The sequence below is a fragment of the Rhinichthys klamathensis genome, unplaced genomic scaffold (genome assembly GCF_029890125.1).
Source record: "Rhinichthys klamathensis goyatoka isolate OS25496 unplaced genomic scaffold, OSU_Roscu_1.1 h1tg000221l_1, whole genome shotgun sequence".
Taxonomy (NCBI): Eukaryota; Metazoa; Chordata; class Actinopteri; order Cypriniformes; family Leuciscidae; genus Rhinichthys; species Rhinichthys klamathensis.
In genome coordinates, this window is record NW_026606745.1 from 1,198,513 (window position 1) to 1,220,641 (window position 22,129).

General features: G+C 37.4%; 1 protein-coding gene across 4 annotated transcripts in view; it reads right to left on the reverse strand.

Annotated features, from left to right (window-relative positions):
• Positions 1-22,129, reverse strand: part of ppp1r13bb (protein phosphatase 1, regulatory subunit 13Bb) — a 67,883-nt gene that overhangs the window by 39,753 nt on the left and 6,001 nt on the right. For 3 of the 4 annotated variants that reach the window (XM_056264440.1, XM_056264442.1, XM_056264439.1), the window contains exon 1: positions 6,832-6,987. The exons of the other annotated variant lie outside the window; for it this stretch is intronic. In XM_056264440.1, the coding sequence (XP_056120415.1) occupies positions 6,832-6,972 (141 nt within the window). In that variant the 5' untranslated portion in view covers positions 6,973-6,987. Of the gene's footprint in view, positions 1-6,831; positions 6,988-22,129 lie in introns of those variants that run through there. 4 annotated transcript variants of the gene reach the window in all.

Below are 22,129 nucleotides of genomic sequence, written 5' to 3' on the forward strand. Positions count from 1 at the left end.
TTCTGTCAAGTCGGTTTTCATTTCCATCATTTCTCAAATGATGTATTGTGCTTAATAACATTCTGAAATAAAAACGAGATTATACTTACTTTGAGGACTGAACTGTTGTCCGTCTTATGGCTAATTTGCTATTTTAAGCATCATCTACACGATTAACTAGGCCTATTATTTTTATATTTAGCATAATTTGACAATTACAGTTTGATTGGAAATGACAAATATTAGTTCACAAACAATAAATTGTATTACTTTTTTCACAAGTCACATCTGTGTGAAAGTACATTTAAGTAAATTATTTTCACACAATAAATTGTCGAAGGGATTGTTTTCAGATCATTTGAAATCAGATCTTTTTTTTTTGGAGATGGCTTTAAATATGTTTTAATTCATAATTTTGGAATAGATTTTTAATGGATATTTTAAAAACACTTAGTCAAAGGTTTAAGAAATTGAAACTTTTTCAGCAAGAATGCATAAAAATTGGTTAAAAAAAAAAAGACAGTAAAACAGTGGGTGGTTAAGAATACTCCTCTACCAGTATTAGTGTACTAATGAATACTTTTAGCTTCACACCATAAGTGTGTCTGTGACGTGCAATTCTTACAAAACCCATGTAAATCCACCCTTCCTAAAGCATCCAGGCAGGCAAGCCCTACATTACTTTCTCTTGAATGGAGGGCAGTTCAAAACACAGGTATGTGGGAGAGGAAAGAGCTCTTGCACTGAAGAAAACCTGTCAGATGCAGAAACACAACTCACACACTCTTGTGTGCATGAAGTTGAAAGGAACAATTGGATTTGGTCAGTTTCAATGGACACTGGTAAATTACTAGGAAAGAAATATTTGGGCCACACACAAGTTTTTTTTTAAATATCAAAATGACTCTTTTGTGCATTTACTCAACAATGGATTCTGTGTGGCGCAACACTAGAATGGAAATATGTAGGCCGTGCACAAAGAATGTGTGTGTGAAGGACATAAAAGGTGCAAACTAAAACTGCAGGGAAAATAAAACAAGTAACTTGCTGAAAAGCTGGATAATTGAGGAAAGAAGGACTGTGTGTATTGCCAAGATAATCACGATAAAGGGGTTACAATAATATATTGCGATATTGTAAGAAAGGCGATTTATTGCGATATTTCTTGTTTTTTAGGGAAGAGAATCTAATTTTATAACAACTGTCATGAACACACCACCCTATGCATAAATATATGCATAACTGCTTTTGCATTTATATCACTAATCACTATTTTGTGCAACCTAAGTAAAGGGAATATTCTACTGTGTATATTTACATAAGTTTGTTTATATTTTTGGATCCCGTTTTAAAGGTTAACATTATAGCAGTTTATTTCTCATATATTTAACAACTGAAAGTGCATAGTCCAATCCATGAGTGCATGAGACAGTTTTTTCTTTGTATTTAATACTGTAAAGCTGCTTGCTTTAAAGCATCTACATCTTTTGTGCTATATAAATAAATGTGCCTTCAATGGAGTGCTGAATTGCAGAGCTTGTGCAAACATATCCACATCACTATGATTAGATACTTTCTTGCTGCAGTTCTCACCACTGTCATTTTTGTTGTGCGTTTATTTTGTTATTGAGGAAAGCGTGCAGTACATATTTACATATTCTATCGAAACGGCACTCTCAGCAGCGCGGATAGCGTCTGGATGTTAAGCGAGGTTGCAGATTCAATGCGTTTCCCGAATATTGGATTTAAGCACGGCTAATTTTGCAAGCAACAACATTTTTCTCTATTCCTTAGTGGTTTCTTTATAGAAGAAGCCAAAATGAGTCCACACTTTAGCTCTGTACACCATGGCAGGAGCTGGTATAATTATATAATCTTGTGAGCTGGATTTACTAAAGTTAACGCAAGCGATTCACCCTTGCACTTCTCCGCTTCACAGTTTACATTCTGAGATAACACCGCCATCTAGCGTTTGGGTTTAAACCAAACACAAAGCTACTGCGATGAATCTTGAATGTAAACAAACAAGAAATTAATAAATAAAATAATATACATATATATATATATATATATAGTGTTTGAGAATGTATACAGTATCGCCGAACATATTGCGATATCACAATATTTTCCTACACCCCTAGAGGAAAGTCCCTAAAAGAAGATGTAAAAAACTGCAAAAACAAACAGTGAACAATGATATTGGGTTTATAAGAAACAAAGTCAAACAGGACTGCCACTGAGTTTAAACACAAAAAAATAAAATAAAACAAACAATGATTCCTAAGTTGCACCATTACTCAGTATATATGCTGCTGTGTCGCTGCAGAATCTACAGCATAAAAGAACATTTATTTCAAAGTGGAGTTTGCAACTTTAGACTCAATGTAAATTAAACGGCATTTAAAAAAAAAAAAAAAAAAATGAATGAACGAACAAACGAATGAATGTATGAAAAAATGAATGGAGTATTTAGTTAGGACCAAAAGAAGAGAGGTGCTGGAAAAAACAATTCTGTAAAAAACACCAATCAGCAATGAGATGGCATTACAAAAGATTTTTTAAACAGTGTGTGAGAGAAACACACTTTTGTTCAGCTCATTTAAAAATTCACCATGCCTGACAGATAACGCAAGGTTTGTCATTATGTCGAGGCCTCAAGCAGTGCAGAGAAGCACTAGAGACAAACAACGCATGACCGCACTTTTGCATTCACAGTGCACACTGTCACTGCATCAAACAGAATTACATGTTTATCTGAGCACCGACCGCAGCCAACTTCTGCTGAAGTTACGCACACAAGGCGCTAGATAGTCTCAATGAGGAATGAAAGGGATTTTAGTAAACAATATGAGCATGCAGAATTTAAAATGATTTCCAATGTTCTACATTTCTAATGTTCTGCTTATTTATTTATTTATATATATATTTGGTAAAATACAGATAATAGTGCAGTACTCATGCACAGCTCAGAGAAACACATTTAACCATATTTTAACCCATTCCACAATATTTCCATCTAGGGACAAGCGGAACTCGTTAACCGATCATTAACCGTTAACCTATAATATTATGTTACATTAGAATAAAATAAAATTAGAATGAATAAGTGTCTGTGACCATTTAAAAATACCAAAATTAGTTTTCCATGCGCAAATAGCAGCAACAACAGGGCATGAGGACATGGCATGCACCTACAGCACTTCTGTGAACAGAGAAAAACAGAATAAAGGCATAGGATCGTAGTTGATCGTTCCGGTTCGGAACACAGTACTGATTCGCGGATTGATTACAAAGTTTAACCATCACGGAATGAAAGTTTATCATTTGTATGCGTTTTAAGTACTGTCAATTTAAACATTAAGCGCAACAAGACTGGAACTCGCTCGCTGTTTTCTGTGCACGCACCAGAGCCGAATTCAGTTCTTTTTAGAGCAATTTCTCTTCTTTTGAGCTTCAACGGACGAAATGATGTCTAAATGCCTGTCTCGGCGATTATTCTTGTAAACACAGTCGGTTATGCATTAAAAAAACGGATGCGTATCATTATATTGGATCCGTGCATTTGTCTTAAAATGACAGCAGCCTAATATACCCACAGCTGTTTGTCAACAATGTTAAAGAGCATGTTGCAGGTAAAAAAAAAAAAAAACTAAATTAATATATAACCTTGTATGAAAATACCATATGAAAAGTTAATGCAGGATTTTAAATGTTTTAAAACGACATAAGGGCACTAATTTAGTAGATAAAGTGAGCGTTTCTTGGACTGCTCGTAAAAACGGCTTTTTTTTCAAACTCGCGTCATTTTACGTCACGCTAGGGAGCCTCAGCCTCGGCTCAGTGCAGAGTAGGCTGGTATTCAGTGAGTGCGGCCGTGAGTCAGTGTGTTTTGGGTAGTTTTTGTATTTTAATTTATCATCGTCATGGTAAATTATTGTTTGTGGAGGTTGCAAAAACTGTAAGGACATCGAGTCCACAGGTTTCCATAACAAGAAAAGGGACGGTGCTGTATATCTTTCGTGCCTGGTGCGGTTTGTGCAGGTGAAGAGACTGGATTTCTCTTCCGCATCGGCTCCGAGAAACACGGTCGTGTGTAGCGTACACTTCAGATCGGAGGATTATCATCCCGGCGATATGATGGAGTTCAACATGGGATGGCGAAGCAAGAATATTGATCGTCTAATACTGTACCAATGGCATGAAATAGTGTGATATAGGTAGTCATGCCCTAAATAGAGCCAACTTGTAATTGAAAAACAAAATTACTCAGGTTGTTTAAATATTCAAATCTTTAATTTTCTGTTTATGTTATAACCCAGGTGAAAAATATGTATTAAAAATGTACTTGGGTATGTTTTTAGTACAATTGAAATATACTCAAGTATAGCTTTTATATTTAATAGTATAAATCTACCCTAAAAATACTAATGTCTGCTGGCCTGATATACGATGGTAATAATCTGTACAATATTGTGAGCACAGTGTATATCGTTAGCGAACGTGTATATCTCACCAAGACACCTGTCCTGTTCTCCACTGGTTCTCACACCAAAACTCAATGTGTCTCTGACCGTTCTGTCTGACATTAGTCCTGGCCTGTCCCTACTCTCTTGGCAGCATAGCAGGCTCATAATTGTATGGCTGTGGTCCGTCATACGAGTATGTATTTCCTCTCAGCGTCTGAAATGTCATTGCAATCCATTGTTTTCCTGTTGTTTGAATCGACCGCTCGCCCGCCCGTTACGTCACGCCCATTTTCAGACGCGGAAGTAAAATTTTCTCACAAAAACGACTCCAGAAGCTTCTGTAGCGTATTAATAAGTATATTTTAAAGAAAACATTATTTTTCTATACATTGACTCGTTGGGTCCTCTAACCTGCAATATGCCCTTTAAACAAACAAAAGAAAATGAGAAAATCACTTTTGTAGCTTTAACAAAGATAAATTGCATTAATTAATTATATTTATTATATTTAATTTATACAGTGAAGACTATGCAGTGTTATTTTACATTTGATTATTCAATGTCCACCTGAAAAACAAATACGATATGAAAATTTCTTGAAGGACTGAAATGATTAGAAAAATGGAGTCATACAGTAAAAATGGAGTCTTTTACAGTAAAAAACAACAATCATGTGAGTTGAGTCAGAGTTCAATCTTTCAAGCTAAGTGATAGGATCTGTTATCCAAGTAAGATCAATAGACGTGCAGAAATCCCCGTCTCAGTCAGTGTGAAGAACATCAGTTCTTGGCTGTTTATGACACAAAAGAGACACAAAAGAGAGTTCTAGTATTTTGTCCTCAGATCAGCTCAGGTTGCAGCTTTTCATCTTAGGTAAAAAAGAAGCCTACTTCTCGACCTCATAATTGTTTTACAGGATTACTGTGGCAAGCAGGACGAGGTCGAGGGACGTGAGAGAACGGCGCGAGGCCGGTGGCGTGATTACTGATGAACCACACCTGTGAGACCCACCGGTCTCGTATCTCTCACGGAGGAGCGGAAGCATAAAGGAGGAGCGATGACTGTGAAGATCGAGAGAGGAACAGGCCTGATTTTATTTTGTGATTTGTTTCTGTTTTGTGTGGCCAGCAGTCGTCTGTGAGGGGCTGCTGGCTTAAACTTTCATTTTTGTATTGGTTTATTTATTTATTAAACTTGTTGAATGTTCGCCAGTTCCCGCCTCCTTCCCATAACATCTGAACTGCAAAACAATTGCATTCCCTCTAAATTATGCACCCATCCGCCTTCCATAACCACCATCCCTAAAACCTCTGCTTTGTCTGTCTGCCATGAGAAAAGCCTCCTCACCTGCAGAAGCCAAAAGACAACATCTAAAGAAGACTCTCCACTTTTGTTGTGTAAATCAAATAGTTAAAATGAACTTTATTCGTGTGGTAATGTCAATCTGGACAATGATAACCACTAAATATCAACATGTTCTTTTAAAGTTATGCATAGTACATCAACTTTTAAGCTCTAGTCCTGCAACATTATCATCAGAAGATCAGCATGTGTGTAAAGGAGAGATCTGCTCAAGTAAGCCTCCAGCCTATACTGGTTTCAAATCCCATTTAAAATGTCTTCAAACGTTGAATGCCAAAGCTGATTTCACTTGAGATACTCAAGCAGGTCAAAAATATCATAACATTGCAGCAATCCAGCAAACCTGCACGTCACAGTTCATAATCCCGTTCTCTTGAAAAGTTAATAAATGTTACCTTGAAAAACTGAATTCTTCCTTTCAGCAGAGTGGAAGAAGGCATATATAATTCAATGTCCAGACAGTCAACTCTTACTTGATTAATCTGAACAATGAAAATGAATGATGACTGCTTCTGCCAGCAAACCTGATCCCAAAATCTTTTCAGGCCCCACAACTATGCCCTATCTTAATATAGCCAATCAGATCCATTTAGCAATATGACAAAGCCTAGCAGACAGAGATGGAGAACCGAAACCAATGACTATCTTGGCACAGTGTATGAAACCATGCAAGAGATTGTTACTTTTTGGCAGTAGAACTACACTACATTTCTATGATTAGAGTTATAGTACTATATGTACTTCTATACAATGCTGTCAGCAACATTTTTGGTTTGATATAGAAAGTAGCCCATGTGTTGCTACTTCTTAGCAGAATTACCATAAAATTGTCACAACATTAACATATAGACGCGATGTCAAATGTTGCTTGCACTGACATTACTTATTACTACCTGAACTCCTTGCGACAAAGATTTCATGAAAACACCAAAATGACTTTGCCGTCCAACCGTACTTGAGAAGCACAGGTTGGTATTAACAAGCTCCCCCTCTCATCTCCGAGCAGGACATCTATTTGCATCACCTTTCCCAACTTAGATGCAGTCCGTCTTCTCCTGGCCTCTCTCTTGAGCTGCCGGGCATGCTCCTTGCTCCAGGTTTTATCTCCAGGTTTGATAGACAAGCTGACCAGGCCTCGTAGAACAATAGTCACAAACTTCTTCATGACGCATGAATCGCTTGTAGCTCTACAGCGAACACATCCTTTGAATGTGTCTTGTTCAAACCCACTCAGCAAAAGTAGCAGGCAAGGGTTCCCTGCAGCGGAAAGCCTTCAGTAGTCACGCTAGCTGTGTGACTGCTGAGAGCAAGCGAGCGTGTGAGTGAGAGAAAAGGAAAACCAGAGAAAGACGACGGTGGGAGGGTGCTTCTCTCATCAGAATTGTGAAGGGTGCGTCACCAGGTCCCCTCCAGAATAAGGCTCCCTCGAGAAAACAGAAGACTGCACCCCAGATCGGAGGAGGCTGATGGGTACATGCAGCAAAAGCTGGGACAAAGATCAGATGAGGATGCTAATTGCATTACTGAGTGTTGGGGGGTATTAATGTGACCTGTAAGAACTGTGAGTGTGTGACGTTACAAACCAACAAAACAGCTCAGAGAACACAGATTATCCCAAGACTAAACAGGTTTACTAACATAAACATATCAGGGAATATTTATGAGATTACAGAATTGCCCACTTTGAGTTGAATTTGACTAAAGTTTTGGCAGGACTAAATTACACAGTACAAGTATACTTGTATAAATACTAATTTACAAATAATAACTACTAATTTACAAATAATAACAACTCACTTCAAGTTTAAACTTCAACACACTTCAAGACTTTGTAAAATTGGACCATTAGTCTGTGCTACACTGACACCAATACATCTTTTTTTTTTTCAGATTTGAGAGTAGAAGGTTTTGTATTATTGATGCCTCCATGTTAAAAGGCCATGAAAAGTTGAAACATTAAGTCAAAAATAATGGAAATCAAATGAGAGTCGAGTTTTAATAATACACGCTAAAGTAGATTTTAGAACCTGGAATTATCCTCCTTTGAGCCATATGAAGCCTTCGAGAGACAGACACTGGTACAAGCCTTAAAGCTTGGCTAAATGATTGGCCTTTTTTATTTTTATTTAGTACTGGCAGATAACTTGGTGAAAAGCATACATCAAAATAAATTAAACTTTATTCTGTTTTAAAGGGATAGGGTTTTTTTTGGTTTTCATAGTGACCTGCGTCACTCGTCCATGCCTGTATTGGTTGCTACTTTGATGTGTGTATGATGTGGGAGTGGCATAGGTTAGTTGTTATAATGGGCAAGAAAGAAAGAAAAGAAAAATAAAGCAGTCCAGAGGAGCTTCTGTAATAAAAAGAGAATCCAGATTGGCTTGGCTTTTCGGAGATGGCGAGAACTGAGGGCTTTGAAATGTTGTAAAAGCGATGCAGAGATGCAGTTTTTATTACTCAACAGATGAGTAGGTATTTTATTGAACAGATAAATTGCCATAGCTCTCTAAAAGAGTTCATTGTAAATCATTTCATTATGGTTGTTGTAGAGCTGTGCTAGAATTTATTTTCAAAGAAGTACATTTTATATTAATGGGTTTAGCAACATTATCATCTTCAGCTAGTCAGTTTAAGAACCTTTCCATCTAAACTGGTTATTCTCTTAAGCCTAGTAGTGAAATGGTTTATGAGCAGTAGGTTAACCATATTCATTTATGACCAGTAGGATAACCATATTCATTTATGACCAGTAGGATAACCATATTCATCCACAGCGTCACACAGAGCCGAAACACAAATCAAAACAATTCTTTCCGCAAAAAGCATGCAGTTTTGTTTTAACCGAAAAAGGGCTGAAAGTTACATAGTGTACCTTTAAGGGTTATTCAAAAATTAATTTGTCTGCATGTGTATGTATAATATGACCTTTACAATGTTCAGTAATCTGAATGCCCCCTCAAAAGAAAAAAGTGGACTTGCATAATGTATGATGACATATCATACATTCATTATCGCTGGCGGCATGAACAGGGTATACGGTTGTACAATTATTATGCCGTAAAATCATAAATGTTGATTATTTTCCTATTACTTCACTATATTGCAGTTGTTATCATAAATTTAAATGAGTAGAACTTACATTAAAATACTTATTTTGTGTGGGGATCCCCCGCTATAACAATCAAAGCTACAATGTTTGCTGCAAAAGTACAACAACAAAAAATTGTTCAACGCTAATTGTTCAACTAAATGGAGTGCTATAATACACTTTATGGAGAGGGTTGTGCTGTGAAGTGCATGTCTTGAATAAAATCTAGATGACTAATAGTTTATGACATTAATGATATAACACTATTGGGTAAAAATGCCTGACTTTAAATACCATCCTGATTAAAAAAAAACATTTTGATTCCAGAGGCAGTAAATATATACCAGACACTGTTCACTGCAACTATGAGGTTCCTGCAAGACATAACATGGTGCTTCAAACCACTGTCACAATGGTGAAAGACCAAGTGCTTCCACAACTCCAAATCTTACCATAACTTCTAGATCATGCCTGTAGGTCTAGTGTTACTTAATTAAAGTTTATTTTAAAATATGTAATATATGAAAGTGTATTGTCTGGTGCATATCTTAACATAGAGAGAGAAAAAAAGAAAAAAGGAAATGGCTTTCATGGGTGCTATAAAAAAAAAATAGTCTGCCTCTCTGGAGAAAGTGCTTGATAAATCATAGGCAGCAGCAGCACCCCCAAAAAATGACTTTTTAAAAGCACAGAACTGGCGGAGGTTTTTATTCCAAGCGTTTTAAGAGGACTGTCTCTCTCATACACTACCTAGACTCCTCAGTCCTCCCAGATTCAAACCTCTTGTGACAGTCACCATTCATATTTGAGGAGCTTCATCAAATTCTAAGTATGACAGTTAAGTAGGAAAACATTAAGGAAAGGGAATGAATTTGTAATGAGCTCAAATGAGGGAGTAGGGAAAGAGAGAGAAAAAAAATACATGGAAGACATGAAACCGCAACAATAGAGGGTATGCGCGTAACGTCACCGTCGGCCGGAGTGACGTCCAGCTTTGCAATTGACTGTATAAATAGATTTGACAAGAAAAGGTATATTTTTACAGACTGCCGAAAGATACAGAAAAGAGAAGCTCATGGATCGCTGCAAGAAACAACTGGACTCCAGGCAGCGAAAGGTGGATTTGCAGTTATCATTTTGTGTCAAACTGCTGAATTTTGGGGTAAAATCATACTCTATATATTGTATTGTTATATATTGTTTTGACAACTCATCAATTGAATATTTACTATCATACTGTATATTCTGCATAATTGGATGTTTTTAAATATAACAATGACAAAAAAAACTATTCAAGTTTTATGATAATATACTGTATATAACATTGATATAGGTGATCATCCAGATTTAGAGCTACCTATATTGTGTTTACCGGTACATAAAGCGTTCACAGGCAAATTTGCTTTATGTATTTCCCAGGCATTGAAATCAAGCACATATAAATGTCAGGAAACACGATTCCTGGCTGCATGTCAATATCCATGGATCTTTGGTAAGCTGTAAGGAACACTATGTCGAGTCCAACATTTAGTTTAAACTGATAATCACTCGTTTTACTCGCGTTTTTGCAGTTTCCAATCATGCAGCAGGCTCTTTTGCCACTCAGTCTGACTTTAATTTCTAAATATAATACCAGTGTTGTTATTGTTAACTAAACATTTAAAAATAGTTTTTGTTAAAAGAAATACAACTATTCGATTAAATACTGAAACAAAATTAGGGATGCACCGCAAGTTCACTTTACTCCTATAGCGTTCGCGCTCACCGGAAAAGCAAAGTTCACTTAAATAATGTGCCGACATGAAACTTCTCTGTTGCTTCTGTTTGCAATAGCCTTACTGCTGTAACATGGTGTGTATAGCTGTGCTGGGCAACGCTGGTAAAATGACGCTACCCTCTTGTTCATTTATCCGCTCCCTGCCATTTGCTCACATGCTCTGATAATAATAGCTTTGTAGGACTATACATTATTTGGATAATCGGTCAAAAAATAAATCTTAAATCAGATCCTGTTACATATAACTGAATAAAGAAAAATATATTGATACTAATATATTTTCTGTCCAATTGAGTTACTTTTCAATAAATCTGTGGTTATTTTATTGGCTTGTATTTTTATTGAAAATTACTGAATTGAATTAAAAAGTCTAATGCTAATTTAAAAAAAAATTCCTCCAAAAAAAAGCCCAATTAAAAAAAAATATATATATATTACAAAAAAATAAAAATAAAATTCTGCCAAGTGTATCCAGAATTTTCGGTTTGGGCCCAGAATGTTCATTTCGGTGTGTAAAATACTAAAACGTACAAAAGAAATACTAGAATTAAAACTGAAATAAAAATAAAAGCTAATTTAAAATGAATAAATACTATAATATTAAACAATACTTAAAGCTCCAGTCCGTAACTTTTTTAAGTTAAAAATAATCCAAAATAATTATATTATAAAAAACTTATTCTGCCAGTGGTCAAAACTATCTGCTTGCCATAGCTAGATTCAAAACGGTTAGCTTGTAATAATGATTTTAATTCCAGTGGTACTGGTGGGTTTCCGCGGGAAATTCGAGCATGTCTTTGTGTAATTACGTCACACCCGTACACATAAAGAAGGAGTTTCGGCTCCTTCGGCTATACTGCGCGTGACGAGATGTTTAGATGTATAGGCTTTTCTCGCAGCACTTTACATTATTATTAAACTTATGGCATCCAGGAAGATCCAAACAACAATCATCAGTGTCAATTGGAGATTCAGCAGTTATAAAACCCAAAAGACTTCGTACTTCGGATTTAAGGTGCATGGCTAGAGAAAGAGAAAGAAATCGTCTCATGCGAACACAAGGATTTAAACATCGGCGGGGCTTTTGAAAAGTGCGTGAACTCCGTGTTTTGAAGGGGTTCAAAACGGAAGAAGAGACGGCTTTTTTCTGCTGAACAAGTAAGACATTTCAATAGTTCAATCGTGTAACAGTGCGTTTTCTTAATTCACACAGTTATGGAGTTTCCTTTGTTGTGCCTTTCTAGTTTTGCTATTATGGAGAATATGAATTCTGAACTACACAGGTAACCATAAAACACATTAAATTTAACATTAGTCACGCAATGCTGATGTTGTTAACATGAATTTGAGAACAAAGTAGGCTATAATTTGCACGGTTGCTGTAAATCGCGTTGATTAAATCTAACGAAGCTTATCATGTCGAATGCTTTTCCCCCCTTAGTTGGTCAGAACAAAAATGGATGTTACTTGTTCAGAAGACATTTTCTTATGAACATTCTTATGTTGGTCAAACTTTCAAAAAGTGAATCTGTAATTCTGTATGACAGTATCCACACAGCGCGGTGACTGACAGCAGCACTCGCCTCAAAGCACTGTGTTCATCCGCGCTGTTTCATGCCGATTTACAACCCACGTAAAGATGATAATTCCGCGAATCACTGCAGTTACAGATTTCGAACAGAGAGATGGCGACAAAGAGGAAAAGTTACGGACTGGAGCTTTAAAAGAACAGAAAAATTATTACTAAATAAGAACATATACATAATAGCAGGTGAAGGATCAGTCCACCAATGAGAGGAAACAACAGACATTTCTGGAGCAGGAATCCAGAGACAGACAACCAGAAACACTAGGCTGAGTTGGATTAAATAAGAAAAGAACAAAAAAAGGAACAAAATTAGTACAAGGACTTTGGGTGTAGGCCAAGAACAATGTCTTGAATTTAATTCAAGAAATTAATTAAAAATTAAATGGATATTATTCTTACAAAGAATGAAATTGAAAAGCATTTTTGTCTGCTGTTTTTCTTTAAAGAAATGATTTTACTGCATAACATGATTAAAAACTGTATAGACTAAATCAGCATTACGGTAAATGCTTTTACAGTCAACTTAAAAGGAGAAGGGCTCATTTGAAAGTGACATTTCATAACTCATAACATTAGTGCACAGTTTCTAGCATTTATATCTGTGTTTCAACAACATACAGCACATGGTTCTGTGGGTCAATTATGTTCCTGCCCAAACTTGGCATTGAAAAACTACAGCCATGAGAGGGAGAGGGAGAGGAAGAGGAAGATGAGGTTGTGTCTGCTTCAAGTGCCCCAACAACAGTGCACTAGCATCTCACTGCACTGGCCTTCATTGGCTGCCTGAATCACACGCACAGAAAGGATGAGACTTGACGAGAAGGGCACTCTCTCTCGCTGACTGAGACTGTGACACTGATGCCATTACAGAGCTGCGGGGCAACCCGCCATGCAGGGTAACCTCACAATTCTGACAGCACTTTCATGTGCCATAACAAAAAAGCTTATTGGTTGAGAACGGTTCCTCAGTAAGATCAGCACTGGTTAGCCCAGCTCAAGGAAGAGTCCAGAAATATAAACATGAATGTGTCTTCATGTCCCATCACAATGAGTCGAAACAAAAATACCTTCTAATAACATCCACAAGACCAGATTTTAAAAGACAATATATACCAAATAGCATCTGAATTATTGTTCAAGGAAACTGCCAGATACCAGGGGCCGGTTGAACCAGATGTGCTTAAGTTAGTCTAGCTTTCAAAACGGTTTCGGATGGCAGCGTTCACACTTGATGAACCACAAGTAACATTTTTTTTTTACTCTGACAGGTGAATGACCAATTTACTTGCCCGAATGGCTTAATATCAAGACCCGAACATGTCCAAATTGCACAATGTTCGTAATCATTATTATTTACCCAGAATTCACTTTACAGCTTCTCTCAATACAAAGTCAAAAGAAAATGAACAGATGCATCTGAAAGCAGTAGATGAGAATGCAGAGGGGCAGGACAGCCATCATGATCAATACACCCTAATTAAAGCAGACATCTACTATGCGAAACACTCCCGATTAGATGTCAAACTCCCAGTAAACACGAATCCAGGACGTGCACACGCATGTGCAGAGAGTCACAAGGCAGAATGGCAGATTCAGGCACTGTGGATCGGTCCAATGCTGTGAACTCATAATGCGCAGAGTACTGAGATGACACATTATAAATCTCTCTCCAAACAGACATGCTATCTAGCAGAACAGACACAGCGGGTTCAGCTGAGGTTTGTCTGTGGACAACAAGGCTGTCAATTCAAATAAAAATTAAAATTAACTCTAGCATGATGAAAGCTTGTTTCATGAGCTTACCGTTTTCAGTCAGCAATAGTTTTAACTTAAAAACATGTCTTGAGATGCCTGTGTTCTGTTGCATAACATTAACAGATATCTTTACATAACACATTATTATATAATAAAACATCATTAGCTAAAATACATATGTGAGTTAGGCATAAAAGTACTTTAACGTTCATGAATTGTTGATAATGTTTGGCAATACAAATTAAGTGTTAACAAGAACTAGTTTTTGTCATGTTAACTCAAAATACTGAAAAAAGTGAAACTGCAGCTTTTAACACTTCATAATCCATATAGAACAAAGAATCCTTTACCTAACCAGGTCAAAGAAACAGTTATGCTTTCATTGTGAGTCAAGAAAGTAGGCAAGAAAACAAATCCCAGAGCAAAACTGACAAAAAGAACACGACAGAAAAAGGAAGGAGAGAAAAACCTCATTTAAAAAAATAAAAGCTGAGCAATAAGGAGCCGACATCCACACTGCTCAGTCTGCTGTATGTTAGTTAATTCCTCATGCTGGTGGGAAGCTCAGCACTAGAAATGACCAAAATAAAGCAAGCCTTGACAAACTTTATCCTGCTGCAATAACAGACTGATTTATTTCCTATCAGACACACCCATTACATAATTTAACTCTGCCTTAGTACAACCATACCCAAACATGCTACTGACAATAGGGGTGTTATGATATTGACAAACAAATTTATGATATTTTGCTGAGTGTGGCTGATTTAGGCCTGTCGTGGACAGATGACACACCTTTTTATATTCTTCATATTCTGTGCAGATTATAATACCCTGGATTCTAACTGGAAAAAGTAGATCATACGGGTATTGGAATTCTCATTTCAACATACTACAATTTGGGGAAAAATAATTCTCATTTCGAATACTATTTAGGATGGACAGCATGCGAATTGGGACGCAGCACAAGTGCCGGTCTTTATGAATGGGTCATTGAATAATTCACTCAAGCGGTTTAAAAACACAGATTAATTTAGTAACGAAACACTGTTGTGTGTTGCTCTGAGATGCACAAATGGTTCTGCTCTGCTTTGTTTGAAACTATTTTCATAGGCAATGAGTGACATTCAATGGCAGCTTGTACATTCTAGAGTTTATGTACACCGATCAGGCAAAACATTATGACCACTGACAGGTGAAGTGAATAACACTGATTATCTCTTCATCACGGCACCTTTTAGTGGGTGGGATATATATTAGGCAGCAAGTGAACATTCTGTCCTTAGTTGACGTGTTAGCAGGAGGAAAAATTGGCAAGTGTTAGGATTTGAGCGAGTTTGACAAGGGCCAAATTGTGATGGCTAGACGACTGGGTCAGAGCATCTTCAAAAATGCAGCTCCTGTGGGGTGTTCCCGGTCTGCAGTGGTCAGTATCTATCAAAAGTGGTCCAAGAAAGCAACAGTGGTGAACCGGCGACAGGTTCATGGGCGGCCAAGGCTCATTGATGCACGTGGGGAGCGAAGGCTGACCCGTGTGGTCCGATCCAACAAACAAGCTACTGTAGCTCAAATTGCTCAAGAAGTTAATGCTGGTTCTGATAGAAAGGTGTCAGAATACACACACAGTGCATCGCAGTTTGTTGCGTATGGGGCTGCATAGCCGCAGACCAGTCAGGGTGCCCATGCTGACCCGTCCACCGCCGAAAGCGCCAACATGAGCATCAGAACTGGACCACGGAGCAATGGAAGAAGGTGGCCTGGTCTGATGAATTATGTTTTCTTTTACATCACGTGGATGGTCGGTTGCGTGTGCGTCGCTTACCTGGGGAACACGTCACCAGGATGCACTATGGGAAGAAGGCAAGCCGGCGGAGGCAGTGTGATGTTTTGGGCAATGTTCTGCTGGGAAACCTTGGGTCCTGCCATCCATGTGGATGTTATTTTAACACGTACCACCTACCTAAGCATTGTTGCAGACCATGTACACCCTTTCATGGAAACGGTATTCCCTGGTGGCTGTGGCCTCTTTCAGCAGGATAATCCACCCTGCCACAAAGCAAAAATGGTTCAGGAATGGTTTGAGGAGCACAACATCGAGTTTGAGGTGTTGACTTGGCCTCCAAATTCCCCAGATCTCAATCCAATTGAGCATCTGTGGGATGTCCTGAACAATTAAGTCTGATCCATGGAGGCCCCACCTCGCAACTTACAGGATCTAAAGGATCTGCTACTAACATCATGGTGCCAGATTACTACAGCACACCGAGTCCATGCCACGACGGGTCAGGGCTGTTTTGGCAGCAAAAGGGGGACCAACACAATATTAGGAAGGTGGTCATAATGTTATGCCTGATTATATATATATATATATATATATATATATATATATATATATAGATTAGACAAGATAAAAAAAAAAAAGAGCACTAACACCGATTTGTACGCTCTCTCTTTAAAACTCGCTATCAAAATAAAACATCAGAGCTGCTGTGTGTGTTTGCTATTTTGCTTTATTGATATCTAGCATTGCACCGATGTATCAGAGCTGCTAAATTTACCCACAGGAGTTATTAAATGGTGTAGCAGGCAAAGGAAGTAAAGAAACTCATCACTTTTTCACAACCAGCACTCTGCCTGCTCACTAAGGCAATCCATAGAGACCCTGGCGCAGGTTCTGAAATGCATCAGTGACCCTGTTTCCAGCACACTGCTAGCATAGGGCACTCTTCAGTAAACAGTAGACAATTAAAGTGCTTTATTGTATACACCACAGGAGCATTTGGGAACGTGTCTCTTGAGTCTGTGCATCTTTGACCTCTACTGAGGTTTGATGAAGTATGTTCTTTGAGCTCATCTACTCTGATTTTTGGTTTAGACATTGCTCTAGTTCTCTTGATACAAATAGCCACTAGGCAGTACATATGTAGGCATTTCCCATCATGCATCTGCATTCCCAGCATGATAGAGCAATCTAGGTCATGGAGGATATCTCTTGCGATCCAAATGGCATGTAGGCTCTTCTTCACAGTCTTAAATTGAGACTCCTGTACGGTTTCTAAGAGGCTGACTATGGGAAAACAGCTTTCTCACAGTTCATTTAAGTAGACTGGAGATGTCTATTATTCTAGAGAAAACAAAAGAATAAGTGCTCTTCTTCCACTGCCTCCAGGCACACTGTCTGGGCGTGCCAAATATTTAGTCTTCTCATATTAGATATCTGATATGTAAATATATCCATGAGGCACTGCTTCAAATTATTGCCACTTTAGAACAATAAAGAAAAATGCATGAATGAGAAAACGGGACATGCTTGATGTTAAAAAGAGTTAACATCAACAAGCCGCCGAAAAAAACCTCAAAGCGATGGTAGCGCTGTCTAACACACCTGATGCGTGCAAAGTGCACTTGAAGCATCAGAAAGCCACAATAGCATGCTGTCCAGAATTCAGTTCTCAGGTCAAATACACACCGAATAATGTCAAAATTCCCATATTGGCAAGTATTCCATGTCTTAAAGGTACAATATGTAAGAATTTTGTAATAAAATATCCAAAAATCGCTTGCACAGTGTGATATATTTCCTGTAGTTGTGTACTTACAATATTCCAAAAGTTCCCAAATATTTTTAATTTCAGAGAAATTCCAATTTTATCCTGTTGTTGTTTCGTTCAAACATTATGGACCATGGCAAGCAGACTTTGGGAAAAAAGGAGAACTAAAACGAGGATCAATATCTGCGTGGCGTTTTCGAGATGAGAGCTCCACGTCCGCGAATAACTTCGACTTGACAGAGCTCTTACATGTACTTTATTAGACAGGTGAGCAAATGTACATAAAACTAATCAATGTTATATAGTTCACCATGATGGAATGTTAGAATATGATCTGTATGTTATTCTAATGTTGATCTAGTTTACTGCTATATAGCCAACAAAACTAACACTGAATAAAAGTATAACTTAAACACACTCAATTCAAATGCTGTTTAGTGTGATAGTGCAGACCAAGTGAAACAGCGCTGCGTTACCTCAGATGCTTAAACTGACCTGTTTGAGTAATTCAGCACTTGTGGGTAGATCGGTAGTATTAAATATTCTTATTCCTTTATATCCGCGGGACGCGTGGGATTCGCGTGTGGCGATGATATCTTATTAGCAATCGCGCCCTGCTTCATACCACAGTCACACTGCAAACCCGAATAAGTTGGCACAACTCAAAAAATTTAAGGCAATCAGTTGCCTCAAATTTTTAAGGTGAAGAAATTCAAAGTTTAAGTAAGCAGAACTGACAGATTTTTATTTTGTATTTGTACATTTGAATTGTTCTTAACTTGAAATGTTTGAGTACACTAATTCATACATTTAACTTAAAATTTCATGTAATCTCAATATGAACACTTTTATTAGTATAAACGTAGCTAGCTTTAACAAGCTAGTTTGCTAACATACTATTTTGTTAACATCTTGTATGCTATACAGTAACACTTGCAGCAATATAAATATTTTATTTGCTCTCAAATCAAGCTCATGCACCACTTGTCACCATGATGGTAACTATCCTAAAACCAACATTAACAGAAATTCTTCTAAATTAGCATAACGAAACATTAATCATTACTAAATCACCTGCTTAACATTAATCTTGCACACAAAAACATTGTATTACACTTAATATTAGCATTTACTCTCCCTTTCGAGTGCCATCGGTAAAGCATGCTGGGAAATATACATCCCAGCCGTTTCAGTTAAACTTAAGTTCGTCTAAATTAAAAGAAATAATTTAATTAAACTCAAAACAATGAAACAGTTCAGTTTACTTAAAATATATCCATTCTGTGAACTTGAAAGAAAAAGAAAGTGCTAAATACTCATAAAAGTTAATTTGACTGAACTAATTAGTTTAATTTAAGTTTTTCCTACTCAAACCAATTAAGTATTTTGAGCGTTAGGGTTTACAGTGCATGATAAAAAACAATGTATTTACTCATCCATAAACATTATTAGATCCATCGGCTTGATGACAAGTTCCATAATTCCGCAGAAACTTTTGCGTCATCAACCTACGCCTTTGTTATTGTAAGAGGTTTGCGACCCCTAGCGGCGAAAGAAATTACATATTGTATCTTTAAGTGAACGTAAACAAAATCAATGACAGAATGAATGTGATTGATAACATAATTATCCTTCATGATACTCATGTCCTCAAATAGATGTCCAACGAGTGTGATTTGTGTCAAGCAAACTTTTTTCACCATCAGAGTTTGAGGCAGTTGAGGGCATTAATAACTTTAATTTGGCTTGATCCTTGTATCAATGTTGCAAATACCTCTCTCATTTTGTTTAAATTAATAAATAAAACAAAGAATTTTAAGTTCCATGTTCTGTCATCTATTTTTCAATTACTTTCCCTGTTGTTTTAGGTTTGTGCCGTGGTATCATTTCAGTATATCATCAAGATATTTTAGTCAGGTATCAATCGTATCGAAGGCATAATTTTGGTATCTTGACAACACTATTCTTCATCACTCACTCTGTGTAACAGGTATTTGCACACCTGTTTAGCCCCTGGTTTTACATACAAAGAGTCAAGCAGGCATAAAAATATAGGACCATAATCTAATATACAGCTCTAAACTTAAGCTGAACTCAACCACACCCTGCTGTGAGTTTGCCGTTTACTCCTCATTTGGCTGTTTCCATGGCTGTCAGCCAATTGCAGCACAGGCAGCTTAGCGGCTGTAGCTAACAGTAACAATGCCAACATCAGCATAGGGAGAAGGTGTAGGGGCTTCAACATGCAGGAAACCGAACCTAACATCCTTTGTTTGAAACCAGCTGCGGATCTAATCATGCTTTCAAAAGTAAACAATTGAGGCTAGAGTTTAAATCAATAAGTAGAAAATGAATGGTGTGGTACCTAAAAGCCGATTTTGCAATTAAGCTAAAAGCAAACCAATCAAATATTCTAACAAATAGCCTGTAAAAAGTAAAATTAGGTAAAGTAGACAATCCACATTACTTTAACAAAACATAACAAGAATTTACATTCAAAATTCAGCCATTTCAATAGGAGTCCTTTTACATAGGGTTCAAGTTAGTCATGTGAATTTGCTGCATTGACCCACAAAAAGCTATAATTTGATTTGGAAATAACTTGTGTGTGATATGTATATATACACACATATACCATATACAGTATATATATATATATATATATATACACACACACAAACGATATGATATATCGGTAACACTTTACAATAAGGTTCATTAGTTTAGTTAACAGTTAATGTATTAACTAACAATGAGCAATACATTTGTTACAGTATTTATTAAATACAGCTGTTCATTGTTTGTTCATGTTAGTTCACAGTACATTAACTAATGATAACAAATACAACTTTTGATTTTAATAACATCAGTAAATGTTGAAATTAATATTAACTAAGATTAATAAATGCTGAAGAAGTTGCCTATTGTTCATTAGTCCATGCTAACTAAGGTAACAAATGTTAACAAATGAACATTATTGTAAAGTGTTACCGATATAGCTTACCTTTTAAACAATATGGAAGCAAAATGACTAAACATAAAAAATAAAACTTTTACAGGCATGTTATCTTTGCAAGAGTGTTATTTAGTTTAATTAGTCTTTTTTATTATATAATTAGCATCAAACAAACAATATAGTTCTTATTCACAGTGATTAAAGAATATTAAACAAAAAGCTTTAAAAATGACTGCACAACCACCAAATAGGTGGCGATATGCACCAAGCATAGACTGTAAAAAAAGATGGATGACGCCCCTTCGCTCTTTTCCATTGGAGAGAACTGAAGCCGCCAGTGTCCCGATATGGCGCTGACATATTGGAATTTGAGTTTGCGCAGTTGGGTTTTCGCATAGACAGTATAAGAAGTGGACAGAGCCATCTCATTGGAACTCAGTTGAGACAGTTGAAGCCCATTTTTAGCGATTTTTGAGCACTTCCGTTCCTGACGCGCAGACTCAAACCGACTCAAACTAAGCTTGATGACGTGAGCAACCTGTCTGACAGACGTGAATCTTCTAGTAGCTGTGCGTGAAAATTGCCAACGTTAATCTTGCAGAGACGGGGAACTTGAGCAAAGAGTTCTTTGGCGTGAGTGAGCAGGAGTAAGTATTCCGTTGCTTTTATGGACTCATTATCTATGGGCTTCTCCCTTGACGGGACGTCCCCCCGATTGCCTGCGAGCTTCTCCTCCTGTCTGTACGGTAATTTCTGTACAGAGCGACAGAGAGTCGAGTGGTTATGACGCAATCGTTAGCCTATTTTTACTAAATCTGTTTCTACGGGGCCATAATGTAACAGAAGGTAATGGAGCCCTTTATACATTGTCGTGTTTCTTTAGAAATAAATAATGGACAAATGGAGTCTTTAAACGCCTCAGATGTAAAGTTATTCGCTGTCAAAGTGACGCCAAAATGAATGGGAGTCAATGGAAATGCTAACGCAAGTGAAGATCTGCTACAACATGGCGGCACCCGGCCGGCTTCAACTTCCGGTCGATGGATTACCCCCTTGGGTTTTCGGGACCAGTCATGCGCAGTAGTGAGCAGGAAGTAAAGCTGCGAAATCAAGGCCCCGCCCCCACTCTCGCTGAATCAATCGCAAGCACACCCCCTGCACTTTTCTTAAGTGGCCTTGTCTGCTCCGTTCCTCTCCAATGATGTCTGCTGATTGCAGTACCTCGTTAAAATAAGGTAAATACAACTACTAACCACATAGTCAACATTATGAAAAAAAAGTCCGTTGGTGCTTCAGTGACTACTTCGCACAGAGAACCTGTCAATCACAGCTGTCAATCATGATGTCACAGCACCGTTTTTATAGCATCAAATAACTAACTAAAAACAACCTTATTTTAAAAACAAACACTTGAAATTACATCAACGTGATAGAAACTACAGTAAATGACAGTAACTATCTTTAGAAAAAAGATATGTGAAGTGTAATTTAATTGTTTAGTTGGTCTCGCGTCCCATTGAATAACACGGGGAGGCGGGGCTTATGACCTATACTAGGACCGGCCTCTGGGGGGCGATCGAGACGTTTTGGCTTCACTTTTGAGGGCT